Below are 21,646 nucleotides of genomic sequence, written 5' to 3'. Positions count from 1 at the left end.
CTTCCCACTCCCAGGTGGGGTACAGGTGGACGATGCCCAAGGTTTCGAACCCAGACGACTCCCAGGAGCTCGGGCCCGCGCCCGCGCCCGCCCGGCCCCTCCGGCCCCGCCCCTCCAGCGGTCCCGCCCCCACCCGGCGGCTCCTGGAGGCGGGGCCTAGCCCTGACGCCGGCGCGGGCGCGCCCCCGCCGCACGCACGCCGCGCGCGCCCGCCCGCCCCGCCCACCGTTACTATAAAGGGAAAGCGGGCTGCGAGCTGGCTAAACTCTGTCCGGCCCCTCGGATCCGTGTCCATCGATTGCACTGTCAGGTCGCTCGTCAGACCCCCAGCTGCCAAGATGGTGAAACAGATTGAGAGCAAGGTACGCGTTCCGGGGCATGCCAGGGCGCGGCACGAAGCTCCGGGCAACTGGGGTAGGCGGTGGGCCAAAGGTGGGCAGTCCACCCCTCCGCATCCCTCGGGGAAGGGGACGCGGCGGCTCGGCCTGGCACTGCGGGAAGCCCGGGCCTGGGCGCGTCCGGGACCGTGGAGCGTTCCCTGGAGGAAGGGAGGAGACGGACAGGTTTCCCTGGAGGGCAAGGTCCAGGTGACCCAGTGTGTCTGGAGGATGCACGCGCGCGGAGAGCGCCCGGGAGTCCTCCACTACGCCCCCTCCACCCCTCTTGCCGGGAAGCCGGGATTGGGTAGAGGATGGAAGGAGGCTGCCTTAGGCCCCCCATCTTTATCCGGACACGGGCCTGGGCAAGGAGGTGGAGGGCTTCTTGAAGAAAGCCCGGGCTTGCTGGCCGCCACTCCTTCCTCGTGGAGCCGCGTGATCCACCCGCGCTTTTGGGTGCAGTGAGCTCCCTGGGGAGCGGGTCTAGGCCGGAGACCGCCCCCCCCCCCGCCCCCGCGAGTCGTAGAGGTGACGCGTGCTGCAGCCGCGTGAAAGGGAAGGTTCCGGGCTGGAGACACCCCCACCCCAACCCCTACGAGTCCGGCTTTAGTAGCCCAGGTGGCGGCAAGGAAGTGAAGTCCGGGCCGCGCCCTCGGGACTCCTCCTCCTGCGACGCAGGGCGTGTTTCCGGCAGCGCTGGCTTTGGAATGACTCAGTCCCCGAGGCTGGGCCCGGGGGCCTCCACTGCCCTACCCATCTGGGATTCTTTCTCGGTTTGTGGGGTTCGCTGGAGCCCGGAGTCCCCTGGGTGCGGCCGCGGCCGGCTATGTGCTTGACGGCGGTTGTGTCCTTTTAGGAATGCCCAAGGCAAAAAGTGTTGCATATATCGAGAGTTATTGCAAACTTAATACTCTCCTGCTCTGAGATTCAGAGCCTGAGTGTCTGGTGTACTGTGCCCCCTCACCCCCGCCCCAAGAAATGTATGCTAATCCAGAGTCAGAAAAGTCAGTGGGAGAAAACTTCCCACCCCAGTAAAGCCGGAAAAGGCGAGTGGAGTGCCCGTACTTGGTTCAGATCTGAGGTTGGCTTCGAGGAATGGAGGTTTCAATGTTAATGGTTCCTTTTTTTCCCTTTTACGATCAAGAAACATAAAGATCATTGCAGGAAATCTGGGAAGAGAGAGATCTGTTTCCTAGAAGCAGCCACAGATAATTGACGTTTTTATTTCTGAGGTGTGTGTTTGTGGTCTCATTTAGCCTGAACTCTTTCTGTGTAATTAGAAGATTTTGGAATCATTTCAATAATTGAAGACATTCTGGACATTTTAGGCAGTTTTCCATGCTTCGATGAATGTTTCTGTTACTGACGCTTTATACAGTGTTGAGGCTGTTTCTTCAGGTTAGGGTCAACATCGATTGTGTATTTAGTTGTGAAGTCGCGTCGACTTGTGACCCCATGGAATGTAGCTCTCTAGGCTTTTCTGTCCATGGGATTTCTTGGGCAAGAATACTGGAGTCGGTTGCCATTTGCTTCTCCAGGGGATATTCCCAACCCAGGGATCAAACCCACATTTCCTGCGTCTCCTGTATTGGCAGGCGGGTTCTTAACCATGAGCCACAGGAAAGCCTGGGGTCAGTATCTACTGAATGACTAATAACAGTCTATGGGGGGGTGGGGGGAGTAAGGGGTGATCCTCTGTAGAGGCTGGCGACTTCTTCAGTAGAATCTCTGAAAACCCATGAAAGGAGTGAAAAATCTTTGGTCTAGCTGATGTGTCTCAGAATCCATACAACTACAAACCAAAAATGGACTGATTCCTGGAGCACAGTCTTTTCAAAATTCAGTCTTTTCCTATTTTAGTGGTCGTATTTAGTTTCCTATTTAGTTGTGACACTTTCCTCCCCTCATTAATGGCAAGATGTACAAGGGTGACAGGAAGTTCATTACTCAGAAAAAGCACTGATCTGGGGTTGTAATCAATGGGTCTTCAGAACTATGACCTAGAGTCAATCAAAAGGTAAGCTGATTTGAATGTTTCTTGTAAATATTGAGTACACTTTCAGTTTTCATCCTGATGGACTAAAATTGGTGCCATTGGTCATCCAAGACAACTGAGGTTTTGGTAGTTTAGAGCCACTGGGGTCTATTTCAGATCCAAGTGGGATACCTAGACTGTAAAAGTAAGGAAGGAAAAATCAACAGTTTGTTCCAAGAATAGCTACTGCCGTTTCTTGAACTCCTAATTTGAACACACAGGCACTTTTACTGAATGCTTTACAAACCACTCTTAGGCTTGTTGATTGTCTTTGGAATGGGTGTGTTTAGGAAAAGAGATGCCGGACGCTACTCTTACTTATCTGCCCCAAATATGAGTGAATTGTTTTGTTTTCAGAACCTTTGTGTCAGTGATGGGGACCTTTATCAATGCTCATTGGTAGTTTCTGGAAGCTAGAAATTATGGTTTGCTTCTTAGTAAGATGATATTGACTCATTTTCAAACTGATGTCTGTTTTAGGCAAACTTAAGTGGCCAGAGAATAGAATTTGTCATGAAGTCTTACCTATACCTGGCTGGTGACTCATGTTCAGTGAAGCCAACATTTATTGCTGAAAGTTATTCTAGATTGAAAGTAACCTCCCCAGGATTTACTGAGAGCCAACCGTGTTCACAAAACCATGCATTCATCTGAGCAGACACTGTCATTCCTTATTTTCTTGTCTTACCTGGATCTTGCAGTAAAGAGTGGCTGGTTTGACCTAAAAAAAATCACATTAGGGAAGGCTTTGAAGGAAATTCATCTGGAAAATATAGGTGGTGGTTTGGAAGGATAATTTCTATACTTCTTACTCTGTGCCCCTACCTTGTCATACCCAAAGGTGTGGGTGTTTGTTTGCATAACTGCAAACAGAAACCATGACCTACTGTCCCAGGGAAACACCATTTGTGAATTGTTTCCCTGAAACATGAGGCAGAAATTATAAATCTGGAGAAATAACTTCAGAGGAATTCGCTTAAAAAAATTTTTTTAATGGTGCTTTATTTACTTTACTTCTTTACTGGACCAGATCTGACCTGATTCTTAGCTTTCAAAGCAAGGGGGTGGTTGTGTGGGTTTTTGATTAAACCAATGTGACTGGCACCTTTTCCCTTGAAAACTGAGACTTCAGATATAGATGTTTGTGTTTTGATTTCTCTTCATGGCCGTGGCTTTGGTCAGCAGCAGCTGACTAATTGTGGTTAAAAATGAGTCCCTTGTTAACTAGAATGTTACGTTGCTAGGGTTACAGTATCAAGACCACTGGTAAATAATTCAGGGAGGTTGGTGGTGAGGAATTTCTTGATCATTTCTGCTGGTGGAATTCTATTCAACAAGCATTGCTTGTGAAAAATAACAAAATTCCCTTCATGAAGAACTAAAACTTTCTTAGTTGGTCAACGATAGAAGCAGAAATTAATGATAAATCAAGAGGAGTATGATCTCAATTCTGGACACTGCATTAAAAAGAATATAAGGATATATGCTTAAAAGTCACCAGTGAGTGTAAGGGTGTGGAGAAGTTATTTTCTTTTCTTTCTTTTTTTTTTTTTTTTTTTTGAGCTTTTGAATGTTCTAACATAGGTAAAATTAGCTTAGTCAAGAAGTTTTAGTTGCAAAATTTTGTGCGTTTGTGACATTCAGTTGAAGAGTGACTCCTTGAATCAATCAATAAGCATTTAATGAATGTCTACTATATACCTAGATTTGATGTGGAAGCACTTTTAATACACGTCTTTATTTTCCTTTCATTTACTTAGTTTGGATGTGGATTAACCAAATAATATGTTGTATTTGTGAAGACATGAATATTGATACACTGTATACATCATACTTGTTTCATTCTTAGCAAGTAACACTACACACCACAGTAGGATTTCTTCAGTTGATTTGCTTGGTTTTCATGTTTTTAATTAAAAAACAGGCCCTGAACACAGGACCTCCACATTGTGCTTTGTGTCCATTTTATCAAGGCTTTTGGAAATGAATGTAATTTCACATCAGCTTTCCTCTCTCCCTCCTTAGTATGCTTTTCAGGAAGCCTTGAACAGTGCAGGAGAGAAACTCGTAGTAGTCGACTTCTCAGCCACGTGGTGTGGGCCTTGCAAAATGATCAAGCCTTTCTTTCATGTAAGTATTAGCCGGCTTCTGCTTTTGTAAGCTGTTTGTTTGGGGTTGGTGGTCACAACACTAGGAAAGAGGTTTTGTTGTTGGATCTTTCATCTAAAGTCATAGCATAACAACTTAATTTAGAACTTAAGTTTGATACATACAGCCCATGGAAGACAACTTTCAAAACTTAATTTGGTTGTCTAAGTGATTTTGTTTTTCTTCAAGTTGAAACATGGGCCCTACTTGAAGCTCAGGAATCAAAATCAGTGTTCTAAATTATTTTATACCAAGAAGAATTTGATTCAGAGAAAATGTCCTTTATGCTTACCTGTCCCTAGTCTAAATATCTGGATCTTTAGTTCCTACTTTTAAGTTTCCATTTAAGAAGCTTAAGTGTGTTGACTGCCACTACCCAGTGGTAAATCTTTGTGGATTTTTTTTTTTTTAATTCTCCAGTCTCTCTCTGAAAAGTATTCCAACGTGGTGTTCCTTGAAGTAGATGTGGATGACTGTCAGGTACGTGGCTAGAAATCCGGAATAATGCTGAACGTTTTGCCTTGCCCTTTCCCTCTGAATTGCACATTGCTCGTTCTCATAAATAAGAAAAACGCTACACCTACCACCCTAGCTAAAAAGTTATTTCAGAACAGGTACTTGTGCCAGTTTTAAGCTGAATTCTAGCTGGCAGGAGCTATGTATATCATATCCTCAAACAAAATCGAGGCATCTATTACCTGACTTTAGTAGTCCTCTTTCTAAAAGCCTACATAGTCTACCTAACAATCCAAGATGCTCAACAAATAGAAACTGAGAAGACCAAACACCAGGGTACCTTGATAGAGAGCTGAGAAAAGAAACATGCTTAACACTTTAGGTCACGCAGACTGTTCTGTGTGCATTGTCGTTCAGTCGCTCATTGCGACCTCGTGGACTGCAGCCCTCCAGACCTCCCTGTCCTTCACCACCTCTCAGAGCATAACAAGTATGAATTCATTTCATCCTTGGTCCTGTCACATTGTCCATTTTACAGACGGGAAAACAAACAGCTTGGCCATAGAGTTACAGGACGTAGCAGAGCTGGGATTTAAACGTGTGTGGGCGGGCTCGCCTAACCTCAGAGGGACCAGAGTGGGTGAGGTACAGAGTGGCAACCAGGGCGCTAGACCTGGGCTCCAGTCCTGGCCCAGCGGCTTCTGCTTTGGGCTCATCCTCGTCTCCTCTGAGCTTTGGTTCCATTGTCCGTGACCAGCTCTAATACCTGCCCTACCAGCTTTGTAAGGTTGCTTACTCACTGAGCAAACATGGAAAACTCTAAAGGTCCAGAAGGGTCTATAAAAGGGGGATGTAGCAGGACTTCCTAAGCCTGTGGGCTCCATCCTGTAGCGCATTGCTTATTCCCAGCACATTTCTCATCTCTTGCTGGAAAAACTTCTGGACATAAACTTCACATCCTCTCCAGGAATTCTCTAGTTCCTGCCTTCTATGCCCAGAATGGCTTAGTTCCCTTCCTCTGTGTTCCCCTGGTGTGTTCCGCCCTTCTTTTTCTTGGATTGAATGTTGTGGGATCATGTCCCTTGTTAGCTGTGTGTGCTTGGTAAAGCTCTGTTCTGTGCCTCAGGCTGAGCCTCTGTAAAATCACAACGTTGATGCAGCATCGTAAGGCAGTTGTCAGTATCTTATAAGACCTGTGTGTGTTCAGAGTGGTTGCTGGTACATGATAAGCTCTCAGTGAGCTTAGCTGTGACTATACTGATCTTTGTTTCTGTCCTTCATTATGGTCTGTCAGTTTTTTTTTTTAATCCGAGACCTTGTCTTACCTTTGTTTCCTGTTTACATAGCACACCTGTCGGGCTATAGCAGGTATAGAATGAATGAATTTATATGGTTGTCAAGATAGTTATTCTGATGTGTCCTGGGTTTTTTAAGTAAGAGCAGACAGTATGTGTTTGTGAAAAAATCTTGCTCCCTGTTTTAACCTAATTTTTTTTCTCTTAATCTGGTCACTTTAGCCAGGTACAAATGGCACCTGGAAGGGACTAGAAAGCCCTCTACCTGTATTATGTCATTTCATCCAGCTAGTAACCAGCAGCAGTGTTTTTATCAGCACCCCCACTGCACAGGTGATGAGACTGCAGCACAGAAGGAAGAAGGCCAGAAGCAGAGCCTGGGGATTTGGCCCCTGTAGTACTGTGCCGGGCCCAGGGCAGATGCTCTCTGCCTCAGTCCAGAACCTCTGGGAAGTCTGCGTGTGGAGCAGGCCAAGATGTCCGTATGACAGTCCCTCCTTTAGGCCTGGTGGCATCCTCATCATCAGCCTCAAAGTGTCTAGACCTTAAAATGAGCCTCCCATAAGTGGACCTTTCGCTTTGAGTAACATGTAGTTTTTTTTTTTTTTTTTTTCATACTCCTAGTGACAACTCGGAGAAGACAATGGCACCCCACTCCAGTACTTTTGCCTAGAAAAATCCCATGGATGGAGGAGCCTGGTGGGCTGAAGTCCATGGGGTCGCTAGAGTCGGACACGACTGAGCAACTCACTTTCACTTTTATGCATTGGAGAAGGAAATGGCAACCCACTCCAGTGTTCTTGCCTGGAGAATCCCAGGGACAGCGGAGCCTGGTGGGCTGCCGTCTATGGGGTCGCACAGAGTCGGACACGACTGAAGCAACTTAGCGGCAGTGACAACTACTCTACCATCTAAGTAGCCTTATCAATCTTTTGCAGCATTAAAAACTGAATTCCAGAACTCTTAGGTTGTCCCATACACATAGTAACAGTCGGTCTGTTCCTACACACCTGGTCAGTCAGCAGAATTCACAAGGGAAGTAATGCAAACAAAAAGCAATTCATTGTCATGCCACGAATTATTCCCCATGGAATTTACAGATTCCAGGAGTGGGTCCTCTGGTTGCTTTGGAACACTGTAGATAAAACCATCTCCTCATTTTGGCTCTAAAAGAATGCAAATGAAAGATAACAGGGATATCATCATTTTGAACATTAGATCATATCATAGATGGGAATGTTTTAGGAATTAGTATTTTTTTATGCAGATAATTGCTGTGCATGAATTCCAAACCCAAGGCACTTAATGTTTATAGTATTTGGGGGGCAAACAGCACCTAGTTTTTATAGAAGAATCTCTAAACACTTGAGCTGGAAGGGATTATCTTTCAGGTGTAATAAATCAAATGGACAGTCAGAAGGCAAACAACTCTGTATGCATAGCAAAGTGTGAATACTACTTTTGCACATCATAGACTGATCTTATTTCCTTAAGAGTAGCCTCTGCTCCCAGGTCTCCAGAGTATGATACTTGTAAGTTAAAAGAAACAAAGTATCTTAGAATGCTATGTCTCCATTTTGATTAGAACAGCCAGGAGTGAGTTGATGAAAGGTGACAAGAGCAGGTTTAAAGGTACGTTGGTCCTCGGTGCTCAGTTGCTTAGTAGTGACAAGTCTTTGTGACCCCATGGACTGTAGACCAGCAGGTTCCATTATCTTGGGATTTTCCAGGCAAGAACACTGGAGTAGGTTTTCATTTCCTTCTCCAGGGGATCTCCCTGACCAAGGGCTCGAACTCACCTCTCTGGTCTCCTGCGTTGGCAGACAGATTCTTTACCACTACACCATGTGGGACAAAATGCTAAACTAGAAACCACCACCAAGAAATTGAATAAGGTAAAATGTAGCCTGGTTACATTTGGTACATGTGTGCTCAGTCATGTCCAACTCTGGTAACCCTATGGACTGCATCCTGCCAGGCTCCTCTGTCCATGGGATTCTCTAGGCAAGAATACTGGAGTGGGTTGCCATTTTTCCTCCAGTGGATCTTCCCAACCCAGGGATTGAACCAGCAACTCCTGCATGGGCAGGCAGAGTCTTTACCATTGAGCCATCTGGGAAGCCCTGTTATACTTAACTAGTAAAAACTAATAAAAAGCTGAGATTGGGTAAACCTATGGTGATGGAGAACAGATCAGGGGTGGGGTGGGGTGGGATAGGGTTTGACCATAAAGGAGCCACTGAGGAGGTTTTAGGGGAATGAGGAAGAGTTGTGTATCCCGATTATGCTGTGACTACATAAATTTGAGATTTTTTTTTAACGGCAGGAAGTTGGGGTGCCATTAGGGATTGGCTAGCTTTGTTTTTAAATGAAGGAAGTGATCAACTCAGGATAAAGGATATTTTTAAAACCACAGCAGTAACTCCTTAATTTTAAAGTGTGCGTGTCTTTTCAAATCCCCACAGGAATGGGTAAATTAGTGCATAGAACAAGTAATAGAAAACAAAAAAAGTAAAACATTCACAGAGGTAATAGAGATCAAATATTAGTTACAGACTACTAACCTTTTGGGGCTTCTCTGGTGGCTTAGTGGTAAAGAATCTGCCTGCCAGTGCAGGAGATGCAACTTTGATCCCTGGGTTAGGAAGATCCCCTGGAAAAGAAATGGCAACCCACTCCAATATTCTTGCCTGGAGAAACCCATGGACAGAGGAGCCTGGCAGGATACAGTCCATGGGGTTGCAAAGAGTCAGATACAACTTAGCAAGTAAACAACAACTAATCTTTACTGAGGTCATTAAAAATCCAGTAAAGCCCATGCTTTCAATGCTGGGAGTAGGGAAGGGCTGATGGATCTGATTACATGCAAAGTCAAACTGGATGTCAAAAATCATGATACATACTGATAAATTGATACATTAGAATTGTGAAGTAGTTTAACCATGTGTATCTAGGGGGGTTAAAATGAATATTCTCATTCCCTTAGCAGCTCTTACTTTCAGGGATGGGGATTGAAGAACACTGTAATATCCCTTTCATACCCAGTGAGAGAATTCTTTATGCTTTAACTAAAAATTTATCATGTAAAGACTTAGACTGCAGTTTTAAGACATAAAACGTATGAACATGATTAAAACACTCAGAAGCTTTCTCAGAAGCATTCGTGTTTTCATGACTCAGCTTATTTTAAGGCAGTTGTACCAGTGCAGGAGTGCCAGGCTCTGACTGGGTGAGGTATCCAGAATCTGAGAACAGGAATGAGACTATCATTTCCATTGACTGGGACCCTGTGTTTTCTGCTCAGCAAGCTTTGGGAGTAGCTTTCTCACCTGAAAGTTGTGATCAGTGTCCAAGCCCTGTTGTCTTTGGATGTAGACTGTCTTGTTTGGTAGCTTCCAGTCTTTCTTGACGGTTATGTTCAGCAGCTAGTTGTGATTCTGATGTGCTCAGGAGAGGAGGTGAGCTCGAGATCCTTCTGCTCCATCTTCCTTATCTCCAAGTCCTGCATGTTCATGCTCTTGGGGGTGATGAAGGTCAGCTGTACCCCCCGTATGTTTCTCTGATTAGAAGTCGTGGAGAGGGTGGCTCACCATTTCGACCCCATTGCCCTTCTAACACCCACCTCTTCTGAGGCTTCTGCCAACTGCTTGCATGAAAGATGATACCCACCTGGTGACTTAAAAGTAAGAGTGAGGGAACTACAGTAAGCAGCTGCTTTTCCAGTGCTAGGAGGAGCCAACCAGTGTTCCCAAATATTCAAGCAGTTCAGAGATTTTTTTTTTTTTTAAAGTACTTACATGAACCAAGCAACCTGTCTAGACCAGATTCATCCCATAGACAACCATTTTTTAATCTTTAACTAAACCAGTCCCCCTGCCCTTCTAATCTTCGGGTCTCCTGGTTGTTCATGCCTGCTGAGTTGCTCAGTCGTGTCTAATTCTATGTGACCCTATGGGCTGTAGCCCGCCAGGCTCCTCTGTTCATGGGATTCTCCAGGCAAGAATACTGGAGTGGGTTACCATGTCCTCCTCCAGGGGACCTTCTGAATCCAGGGCACAAACCCACGTCCCTTGTGTCTCCCCCATTGGCAGGTGGGTTCTTTACCACTAGCACTATCTGGCGGAGAAGGCAATGGCACCCCACTCCAGTACTCTTGCCTGGAAAATCCCATGGATGGAGGAGCCTGGTAGGCTGCAGTCCATGGGGTCGCTAAGAGTCGGACACGACTGAGTGACTTCACTTTTCACATTCATGCATTGGAGAAGGAAATGGCAACCCACTCCAGTGTTCTTGCCTGGAGAATCCCAGGGACGGGGGAGCCTGGTGGGCTGACGTCTGTGGGGTCGAACAGAGTCGGACACGACTGAAGTGACTTAGCAGCAGCAGCAGCAGCAGCACTATCTGGGAAGCCTGGTCTCTCCTGATTACTCACCCTCAAGGTCCTAACCTTGACATGTGCAGCTCACTATCTTCCTGTCAACTCTCCACCCCATTTTTCATCCTGAATTACTGGAATTGGTACAATTAAAATGTTATGATCTTCATTATGGTTTTAAACAAATGTTCTTGCTAATTTCCACGTAACTCTTGCTTTCAGGAAGTATTTGGTGCCTGGATGTACAAGGCATTCAGTACGTTCCTAGCCATTTTATTGCAGCCTTTACTGCCCTGTGCTGCCTGGTGTGCAGTGCTTAAAGGTTATCAGGAGAAGAACCGCACTTGTCTGCCACCCTTCCTGCCCAAACTAGCAACAGTACACGTGCGATTTCATAAAGATGTAAAGCCACACTTTTCTTCCAGTCTCAGAGGAAGAGGTGAAGTTAGGCTGCTTCCATTGACTGGTGGCTCAATCTCAGGGCCGCTCCGTTTTTAACTCCTGTGTTCCTCATTGCCAGATCCCTGGCTAGAAGACACCATGGTATTTGTACCAACCTTGCTTTCCTGTGAAAGTTCTTTGGTTTCTATTCTTCACAGCTTTTGCTAACCACGTAGTTAAGAGTACATGGTTCTTTCTGCATTTCTCTCCCTACCCTCTTTGAGTGCTGACCTGATGTTTTGAATCCCTAATGGACCTGTTCACTTGACACTCTAGTCCAAAACATTTTCATGGAATCTTCCCCCGAAACCTGGTGTGAATAAGGTGTGGAGAGTGAGGGGTGGTAAAAGCAGAAAAGTCTGTGTGGAGCTGTCCTGTAGGTTACCAAGACTTTCTTCTTGAACAAGTCCTTTGTAAACAAGTTGTCCCTCTCGCTAACGCTGAACTTTAGCCTATGATCATCATCTACGTACCTCACTTCAAGAAAACAGAATAATCTCTTAAACTGTTTGAGTCACTGTATAGTATCTGAGGCTAGTATCTCTCCAAGATGAGAATACATATTTTAAAATTTTAATTGAGAGTATAACCAATTCGGCTTTTGTGCCACTGTATCATTGTATAGGCATGTAAACATTGACACGATGCCCTAATGTTGAGTTCTGGGTATGTAACAGGAAAAAGAATCTGGTTTTAGATCACAGGTGTCAGAGCTCAATACTCAGTCTTGTTTTTATCTTCTTGCTATACCTCTCTTCCCCTCAGGATGTTGCTGCAGAGTGTGAAGTCAAATGCATGCCAACCTTCCAGTTTTTTAAAAAGGGACAGAAGGTAGGTACATCTGACCTTGAAAACCAGCTGGGTAACAGGCTAGTGTGGCATATAAACAAACAAGGGACTTACCTTTCACATTGGGAAGCACATCCCCATTTTTTCCTTTTAAGAATATTTAAATGTGTCATTCTTCATTAAGTACATAATGAGACACCTTATTGTTAATTAATCTCTGTTAAATCACAGGGATTTGCTGATTAATCCCTGTGATTGGTACTTCATATTTATATCACAATGCATTTATCTTTGTTCAGAGGTATTTGTATAGAAAAATTGAGCCTTGACTTTTGAGGGTGGGTTTTGTTGTTTTTAAACTTAACTGAGTGTTATCCATGGATGTATAAGTATATACTTCCTGTCTTCCCCAGACCCATTCTGTGGTCGTATCTGATACACAAAATAGGCATGCAATGCTACATCTAATGGCAATTCAATATTCTCTCAACAGGTGGGTGAATTTTCTGGAGCTAATAAAGAAAAACTTGAAGCCACCATTAATGAATTAATCTAATCATGTTTTCTGAAGACATGACCAGCCATTGGCTGTTTAAACTTGTAATTTTTTTTTTATTTACACAAAGGAAAGATCAAGTATGAAGATTATATACCTTACTGCCATCTGATAGGTGACAATAAAATATTAACTCTACACTTTTTAAAACTGTCTCATGCCTTTACCTAGTTTTCAAAATAAATGAAAACCGGCCATTTGATGGTATTTAACGTCCTAGTTACTTTCATATGTTCTTGATTCTTTCTTGGTAAATTTGTAGGCCACTGGTTTAAGGGTTTTTTTGTGTGAATTTCTAGAAAAATCTTACTGAGGGCAATGCACAGATAACAGTAGTATGTTAAAATTCTGTTTTTGGTTTTTTTTTTTTTAATTTATGCACAGAGAAAGTATTTTATATCTCCTGTGTTCTCTGAATGATCCTTATGACCAAAATTGATATCTGCCCATGAAGGAATTGTTTATCTCTGATTTGAGATTTCCTGTCTCAGGTTACAATAAGCTGCCAACTTTGGTAACAGTCCTATTACCAGTTAGGAATTTTTCATAGGTGGTTCACCAGGGAGCTCCTTGTGAGCAAACATTACAGTGGGAATTTTGATTCTAAGTAAGAAACTGGCTTTATAGGCCAGATAGAAGTTCCGACCTAAGTGGCAAAGAATGTGGACGTTACCGTTTATTTCATTCAAAGAACAATTGTTTCTTTGTTCTAGACACAGCAAAGGGCTGAGGAATGCTGGCAGAAACAGTTTTTAAATTTGTACAGTAAAAAATAATCATAGAATTAAATCATATGCCTCTTACCATCCTTAAAATTTAATCTTGGCAACAGTCCTATGAAGTAGGCACTGTCCTCCCCATTTCCCAGTGAGGAAACCAGCAAAGAGGCTGAATAGCACCACACTAGTCAGTGGCTGATCAGAGATCGGAACCAAACAAGCCTAGAGGACAAATGCTCAACTATTACCCTGCCACCCTATACATTCTAGAAGGCAAACGAATGACTGATACACTGGTATGTACTATGCGTGCGTGCTCAGTCTCTTCAGTTGTGTTTCTTTGCGACCCTATGGGCTGCAACCTGCCAGGCCCCTCTCTCCATGATTCTCCAGACAAGAATACTGGAGCGGGTTTCCAGGTCCTCCAGGGGATCTTCCTGACCCCGGGATCAAACCTGTGTCTCCTGCATTGGCAGGTGGGTTCTTTATCACTAGCACCACCTGGGAAACCTCATATACTGAGGCCAAAACAAATGGGCACAGATGATGGAGAGGTGAGAGAGAAAGTGACTCAACATTTAGGAAAGACAATCCGAGGACTCCTACAAGCAGGATTCCAAGGTAAAGAACCAGGTTTTTGGGGTTGAACAAATGGGTGGTTGGGGTGCCAGGTAATGAGTAAGGTGGGGATTGGAGGAGGCAGGTCAGGTTCTCTTGGGACATGTTAAGACATGCTTTTGTGGTGTACATTTAAGATGAATGATTTCATGCAGACTGCTAGGTACTGGTCTGGACTACAATAGGAATTTGAAAGACATCATAATGTAGATGGCTAAGAACAGATGTACGGGAACATCCAGGATAGAGCATCCAGAGGAGAAAAGGCTCAAAACATCTTGATGAGCTCTCAACATTTAGAGCGAGTAGAGTGGGAACCAAGAAAAGACAAAGGAAGCCAGAGGGAAAGGAGGAAACACAAGAAGGTTGTTTTTTTTTAACCCCTAAAGCAAAAAGAACATTTCAGAAAGGAAGGTGTGTTAACTATCAAGTGCTGCTGTGAGCCTAAGATGACTGGAAAATGCAGAGTGATTGTGACAGTTCTTAAGGAAGAACAGGGATGGGAGCCAGGGTGGTGAGACCTGGAAAGTGAGTGAGCAGAAGTGACTTTTAATAGCCATCCCGAGCAAAGTCAGCAAAGTGCCCAAGGATGATTGTTGCAGCAGCGTTGTTTACAGCAGCATGAAACTGGATCCCTGTCAGTACAGAAAGTGTTAAATCCAATATGATAAGTCCTTTCTAGGTAATAGAGGATGTGAAATAAAGTCCATATTTATGGCAAGGCAAGGAGAATTTAAACGTAACAATTCTCGGACCTTTGGCCTCCTCTCCCCTCTCTGCATCATGTATTGGCCAAACCTCCCCCATCAGTAGGGATACCTGCAGAACCGTAAAGAGCAACATTGTAGCATCAATTAGACAACTCCTTAAAAGATAACATTCTTCTTGTAAAGGGTCACATGACCCAACACTTACGGGTCATGTGGTCCTTAAATATGAATTATGTAAACTATCAGTAATCATTTAATACAGCCTCTTCAATAAGTGGAGCTAGGAAAACAATGGCTACATGTAAAAGCATATTAGAACACTTCCTAACACCACATAAAAAATAAACTCAAAATGGATTAAAGACCTAAGTGTAAAGCCAGAAACTATAAAAACTCTTAAAGAAAAACATAGGCAAACACTGACATAAATCACAGCAATATTCTCTTTGACCCACCTCCTAGAGTAATGGAAGTAAAAAGCAGGACCTAACTAAAAAAACTTGCACAGCAAAGGAGACTATAAGCAAGATGAAAAGAATGGGAGAAAATGGGAGAAAACAATTGCAAATAAAACAACTGACAAAGGATAATCTCCAAAGTACACAAGCAGCTCACTCAGCTCACTACCAGAAAAACAACCCCTCACTACCAGAAAAACAACCCCTCACTGCCAGAAAAACAAACCAGTCAAAAAAGAGGCAGAAGATCTAACAGACGTTTCTCCAAGGAAGACATACAGATGGCCAACAAACCCAAAAAGATGCTCAGTACCACTACAGTAGAGAAATGCAAATCAAAACTACAATGAAGCATCTCACACTGGTCAGAACGGCCATCATTAAAACAATCTACAAACAATAAATGGTGGAGAGGGTGTGGAGAAAAGGGAACACTCCTGCATTGGTGGGAATGTATATTTATAGTTACTATGGAGTGATTGATACAGTATGGAGATTCCTTTAAAAACTAGGAATAAAACTACCTTATGACCCAGCAATCCCACTACTGGGTACATACACTGAGAAAGACGCATGCACTTCAGTGTTCATACAGCACAATTTACAATAGCTCAGACAGAGAAGCAACCTAGATGTCCATTGACAGATGAATGGACAAAGAAGTTATATAAAATGGAATGTTACTCAGCCATCAAAAGTCAGTGAGGTGAATGAACTTAGAGCCTGTTACACAGAGTGAAGCAAGTCAGAGAAAGGAAAAAAAACATTTTGTATATTAACGCAGCTTGCCTGGTGGCTCAGACGGTAAAGAAGCCGCCTGCAATGCAGGAGACCTGGGTTGGGAAGATCCACTGGAGAAGGCAATGGCAACCCACTCCAGTATTCTTGCCTGGAGAGTTCCATGGACACAGGAGCCTGGCGGGCTACAGTCCGTGGCATCACAAAGAGTGCACACAACTGAGTGTACTCACTTCAATTCATGGAATCTAGAAAACATGGAATTAATAAACCCATTTGCAGGGCAAGAGACACAGACATAGAGAACAGACTGGACACAGTGAGAGGAGGAGAGGATGGGACAAATTGAGAGAGTAGCATTGACATGTATACACTGCCACATGTGAGAGAGAGAGCTAATGAGAAGCTGCTGAAGAACACAGCTCAACTCGGTGCTCTGTGACAACCAAGAGGGGTGGGGTCGTGTGTGCTTGTGGCTGGTTGCAGTTGTATGGCAGAAGCCAATGCAATATTATGAAGCAATTATCCTCCAATTAAAAATAAAATTTAAAAAATACGTCATTTAATGTACAGCCCTCTGTCTCAAAAAACTTACAAACTATGTCGACTTCTAACTGGTAGAACAGGTTTTGGCATTTTCTTAGATGCTTTTTCTGGGTTGTAAGTCTCAAATTTGGCTCAAAAATTTTTCCAATAGTTTCTTAGATTAACTGATTAGTCAATTCATTGATTAATTCAATTCATTAATTTTTCACCAGCAAGAATGAAATATTAATACAAAATAGGAAAATTTCAAAGTCAGTGGGTGAAAAAAAGTTACAGAATATGAACAATACAGAACAGTACAATTTTATTTGTATAAATAATAAGACATGCTAGATATCTCTAGGTCCATCTAAGTGTAAATTAACATGAGAAGATCTTGAAGGAAACATAGTTTCTAATTAATCACAGCAGTCACTTCTAGAGAGAATAGGTAGAGATTGATGGGTTTTAGTTTAATCTGTAAATGTATTTTTCATAGTAAGAATGTACTCATACTTTATTTAAAAGTTAAAAAATTTTAGTAAGTAGATTAAAAAGATGAGGAAGCAGGGTCTGTAGAACTCATGCAAAAATTTCTCTAAAGGCAAGCTGAGAGACCCAGCTAATGCGTTATTGACCAGAGATGTTTCAATATTCACGTACATAACAAATTGCTGGCCACAGGTGTTAGTTTCTGCAAAAATCCTCCAGTGAATAATGTGTTAATAGCATTGTGTGTATAAGACAGTGGGTTGCTAGTATGCAAATGGAAATGATACCAAAGTAGAGATCAATTTTATGGGAAAAAGGAGAACTGAGAAAGGGAATTATTCCTTGTGTAGTCAAGAAAGAACTGGGGAAGGTGTGGAGCTTTCAGAAGACAAGATGGAAGAGCTGGACAACCCTGAGTTCACCTCCTCTCATGGGTGCACCAAAATCACAACTAACTGCTGAACAACTATTGATGAAAAAGATTGAAATCTACCTAAAAAAGATGTTCTACATCCAAAGACATAGAGAAGAAACCACGAGACAGTAGTGGGGGTACGCTTGCAGTATAACCAAATCCCACACTACCCAGGTGGGTGACCCGTGATCTGGGGAATTACCACAAAATAGACCTTCTCCCACAGAAGTGACAGCTGCACTTCTCTGGTGGTGCAGTGGGTAAGAGTCCGCCTGCCAGTGCAGGGGACACAGGTTCGATCCCTGGTCTGGGAAGACTCCACATGCTGCAGGGAAACTGAGCCTATGCACCTTAGAGGCTGCAAGCTACAACCAATGAAACCCACGCACCTAGAGTTTGTGCCCCACAATAAAAGAAGCCACTGCAAGAAGCCCACTCACAGCAACTCGAGAAAGCTCTCGTGCAGCAAGAAGACCAAGGACAGCCATAAACAACCAATGTTTTAAAAAAATAAGTGAAAGCTCTGAGTCCCACACCAGGCTCCCCAGCCTAGAAGTCTGGCATCAGGAGAAGGAGCCCCCAGAACCTTTGGCGTTGAAGGCCAGCAGGACTTGCAGGAGCTGCAAAGGACTGGAAGAAACAGAGACTCCTCTCTTGGAGGACACACACAGTCTCACATACACCAGGTTCCGGGACAAAAGCAGCAACTCCATAGGAGCCTGGGCCAAACCTACCTGCTTGTCTTGGAGAATCTCCTGGGGAGGTAGGGGGGAGCCTCTGTGGCTCTCCCTGGGGTCAGAAAGTCTGGTGGAGGGGCCTTCATGAACTCTAGCTGGAGGCAGACATTTTAGGTCCTTGGCACAGAGACCTGGCCCCACCTAACAGCCTGTACACATGGACATCACCAGAAGGTCAACACCAAAATCAGATTGTATTCTTTCCAGCCAAAGATGGAGAAGCTCTATACAGCCAGGAAAAATGACCAGGAGCTGACCATGGCTCAGCTCATGAGCTCCTTATTGCAAAATTCAGACTCAAATTGAAGTAAGTAGGGAAAACTACAAGGCATTCAGTTATGACCTAAATCAAATCCCTTACGACTGTACACTGGACGTGACAAATAGATCCAAGGGATTAGATCTGGCAGACAGAGTGCCCGAAGAACTACAGATGGAGGTTCATAACGTTGCGCAGGGGACAGTGACCAAAACCACCCCCAAGAAAAAGAAATGCAACAAGGCAAAATGGTTATCCAAGGAGGTCTTACAAATAGCTGAGAAGAGAAGAGAAGTGAAAGGAAAAGGAGAAAAGGAAAGATATATCCCTCTGAATGCAGAGTTCCAAAGAATAGCAAGGAGAGATGAAAAAGCCTTCTTAAGTGAATAATGCAAAGAAATAGAGGAAAACAATAGAATGGGAAAGACCGGAGATCTCTTCAAGAAAATTAGAGCTATAGATGGAACACTTCATGCAAAGATGGGCACAATAAAGACAGAAACAGTATGGACCTAAAGAAGCAGAAGATATTAAGAAGAGGTGGCAAGAATACACAGAAGAACTATACAAAAAAGGTCTTAATGACCCAGATAACCATGATGGTGTGGTCATTCACCTAGAACCAGACATCGTGGAGTGTGAAGTCAAGTGGGCCCTAGGAAGCATTACTATGAACAAAGTTAGTGAAGGTGATGGGATTCCAGCTGCACTATTTCAAATCCCAAAAGATGCTGCTGGTCAAGTGCTGCACTCAATATGCCAGCAAATTTGGAAGACTCAGCAGTGGCCACAGGACTGGAAAAGGTCAGTTTTCATTCCAATCCCAAAAAAAGGCAATGCCAAATAATGTTCGAACTACCGCACAATTGTTCTCATTTCATGTAAGAGCAAGGTAATGCTCAAAATCCTTCAATTTATGCTTTAACAATATGTGAACTGAGAACTTTCAGATGTACAAGCTGAATTTAGAAAAGGCAGAGGAACCAGAGATCAAATTGCCAACATCCATTGGATCATAGAAAAAGAGAATTCCAGAAAAACATCTGCTTCATTGACAACACTAAAAACTTTGTATGGATCACAACAAACTGTGAAAAATTCTTAAAGAGATAGTAATATCAGACTAACCTACCTGCCTCCTGATATACCTGTATGCAGGTTAAGAAGCAACAGTTAGAACTAGACACGGAACAACAGACTAGTTCCAAATAGGGAAAAGAGTACATGAAGGCTGTATATTGTAACCCTGCTTACTTAACTTCTATGCAGAGTACATCATGCAAAATGCTGGGCTGGATAAAGCAAAGCTGGCGTCAAGACTGCAGGAAGAAATATCAAGAACCTCAAATATGCAGATGACACCACCCTTATGGCAGAAAGTGAAGAGGAACTAAAGAGGCTCTTGATGAAGGTGAAAGAGGAGAGTGAAAAAGCTGGCTTGAAACTCAACATTCAAAAAACTAAGGTCATGGCATCCGGTCCCGTCACTTCATGGCAAACAGAAGGGGAAAACATGGAAGCAGTGACGTTTTATTTTCTTGGGCTCCAAAATCACTGCAGATGGTGACTTCAGCCATGAAACTAAAAGATGCCTGCTCCTTGGAAGAAAAGCTATGACAAATCTAGATAACATATTAAAAGCAGAGGCATCACTTTACCAACAAAGGTCTGTCTAGTCAAAGCTTTGGTTTTTCCAGCAGTCATGTACAGATATAAGAGTTGGACCATAAAGAAGGTTGAGTGGCAAAGAATTGAATTGTGGTGCTGGAGAAGACTCTTGAGTGTCCCTTGGACAGTAAGGAGATCAAACCAGTCAATCCTAAAGGAAATCAACCCTGAATATTCACTGGAAGGACTGGTGCAGAAGCTGAAGCTCCAATACTTTGGCCACCTGATGCAAAAAGCTAACTCACTGGAAAAGACCCTGATGCTGGGAAAGATTGAGGGTAGGAGAATGAGATGGTTGGATGCATCATCAACTCAATGGGCCTGAGTTTGAGCATGCTCCAGGAGATAGTGAAGGACACGGAAGCCTGGTGTGCTGCAGTCCATGGGGTTGCAAAGAGTCAGACATACTCAATAACAACAAGAATAACAATACAATAACAACAACAATAACAATAACAACAACAGCCTGTAAGCTCTGCTGCTGGGAAGCCTCAGACAAAACAACCAACAGAGCAGGAACACAGCCCCACTCATCAGCAGACAGGCTGCTTAAAGACTCATTGAGCCTACAGCCACCTCTAGATATGCCTCTGCCCATCAGGGCCAAAACCCAGATCTACCTACCATTTGGCAGGCACCAAAAGCAAAGAAACTATGACCCACAAGCCTGCAGAACTGAGTCTGCAAACCCAGATCAGTATCTACCCTGGGACCAGCTGGTTCCTAGCCCTTGCATGACAGAATGGGAGTGTACTGCTGGGAAACAGGACATTCCCTACGGAGGGCCACTTCTCCAAGGTTGAGAAATGTAACTAAGCTACTACATACATAAAAATACAAACAGAAATTTAAACAAGATGAGATGGCAAAGGAAGATATTCTAGATGAAAGAACAAGGTAAAACCCCAAAAGAACAATTTAGTAAAATGGAGAGAGCCTATCTTCCTGAGAAGGAGTTCAGAGTAATGATCACAAAAATGATCCCAAAACTTGGGCAAAGAACGGATGCACAGAGTGAGAAGTGAGAAGTTTTTAGTAAAGAGTTAGAAAATGTAGAGAACCACCAAAAAGAGTTGCAAATACAATAACTGAATTTAAAAAATACACTAGAAGGAGTCAATAGCAGAAATAAAAGAGGCAGAAGAAGAAATCTGCAAGCTACAGTGTGATGGAAATCACTGCCACACACAGAATAAAGAAGAATGAAAAGAAATGAGAACAGTTTAAGAGACCTCTAGAACAATGTCAAAAGCACCAATATTTGCATTATAGGGGTCCCAAAGGGAGAAGAGGGAGAGAAAGGGCCCGAGCAAATACTGGAGAGATAATAGCTGAAAACTGCCCTAACTCGGGAAAGAAAACAGTCACCTAAGTCCAGGAAGTACAGAGAGTCCCACACAAGATAAACCCAAGAAGGAACACGCCAAGACTCATATTAATCAAATGGACAAAAAGACAAAGGAAATATTAAAAGCAACAAAGGAAAAGTAACAAATAACATACAAGGGAACTCCCATAAGGTTAGCAGTTGATTTCTCAGCAGAAACTCTGCAGGCCAGAAGGGAGTGCCACAATATATTTAAAGTGATGAAAGAGAAAGACCTGCAACCAAAAATACTCTACCCAGAAAGGCTCGTATTCAGATCTGATGAATCCCAAAGTTATGAGATTTAGAAATCAACTAGAAGAAAAAACTGCAAAAACAAAAGCATATGGAGGCCAAACAATATGTTATGAAACAATCACTGCATCACTGAAGAAATCAAAAGAGGAAATGATTTTGATACAGACAAATGAAAATGAAAACATAATAATCCAAAATGTATGAGACACAG

At 43.4% G+C, this 21,646-nt stretch overlaps 1 protein-coding gene and 1 long non-coding RNA gene across 2 annotated transcripts; one reads left to right on the top strand and one right to left on the bottom strand.

Annotated features, from left to right (window-relative positions):
- The first annotated feature begins 262 nt into the window (after positions 1-262).
- TXN (thioredoxin) lies at positions 263-12,679 on the top strand. The gene is given in 5 exon segments (NM_173968.3): positions 263-362; positions 4,438-4,542; positions 4,981-5,040; positions 11,893-11,958; positions 12,410-12,679. Coding segments are annotated over 5 exon segments (318 nt in total). The 5' UTR covers positions 263-338; the 3' UTR covers positions 12,473-12,679.
- Positions 4,978-11,886, bottom strand: LOC132346006 (uncharacterized). Its single transcript, XR_009495680.1, has 2 exons — positions 8,876-11,886; positions 4,978-7,477 (listed from the first exon to the last, which is right to left on the bottom strand). It is a non-coding gene; the product is annotated as an uncharacterized lncRNA (long non-coding RNA).
- Positions 12,680-21,646: the final 8,967 nt, after the last annotated feature.

The sequence above is a fragment of the Bos taurus genome, chromosome 8 (genome assembly GCF_002263795.3).
Source record: "Bos taurus isolate L1 Dominette 01449 registration number 42190680 breed Hereford chromosome 8, ARS-UCD2.0, whole genome shotgun sequence".
NCBI lineage: Eukaryota > Metazoa > Chordata > Mammalia > Artiodactyla > Bovidae > Bos > Bos taurus.
This window is presented reverse-complemented; position numbering and strand designations above follow the sequence as displayed.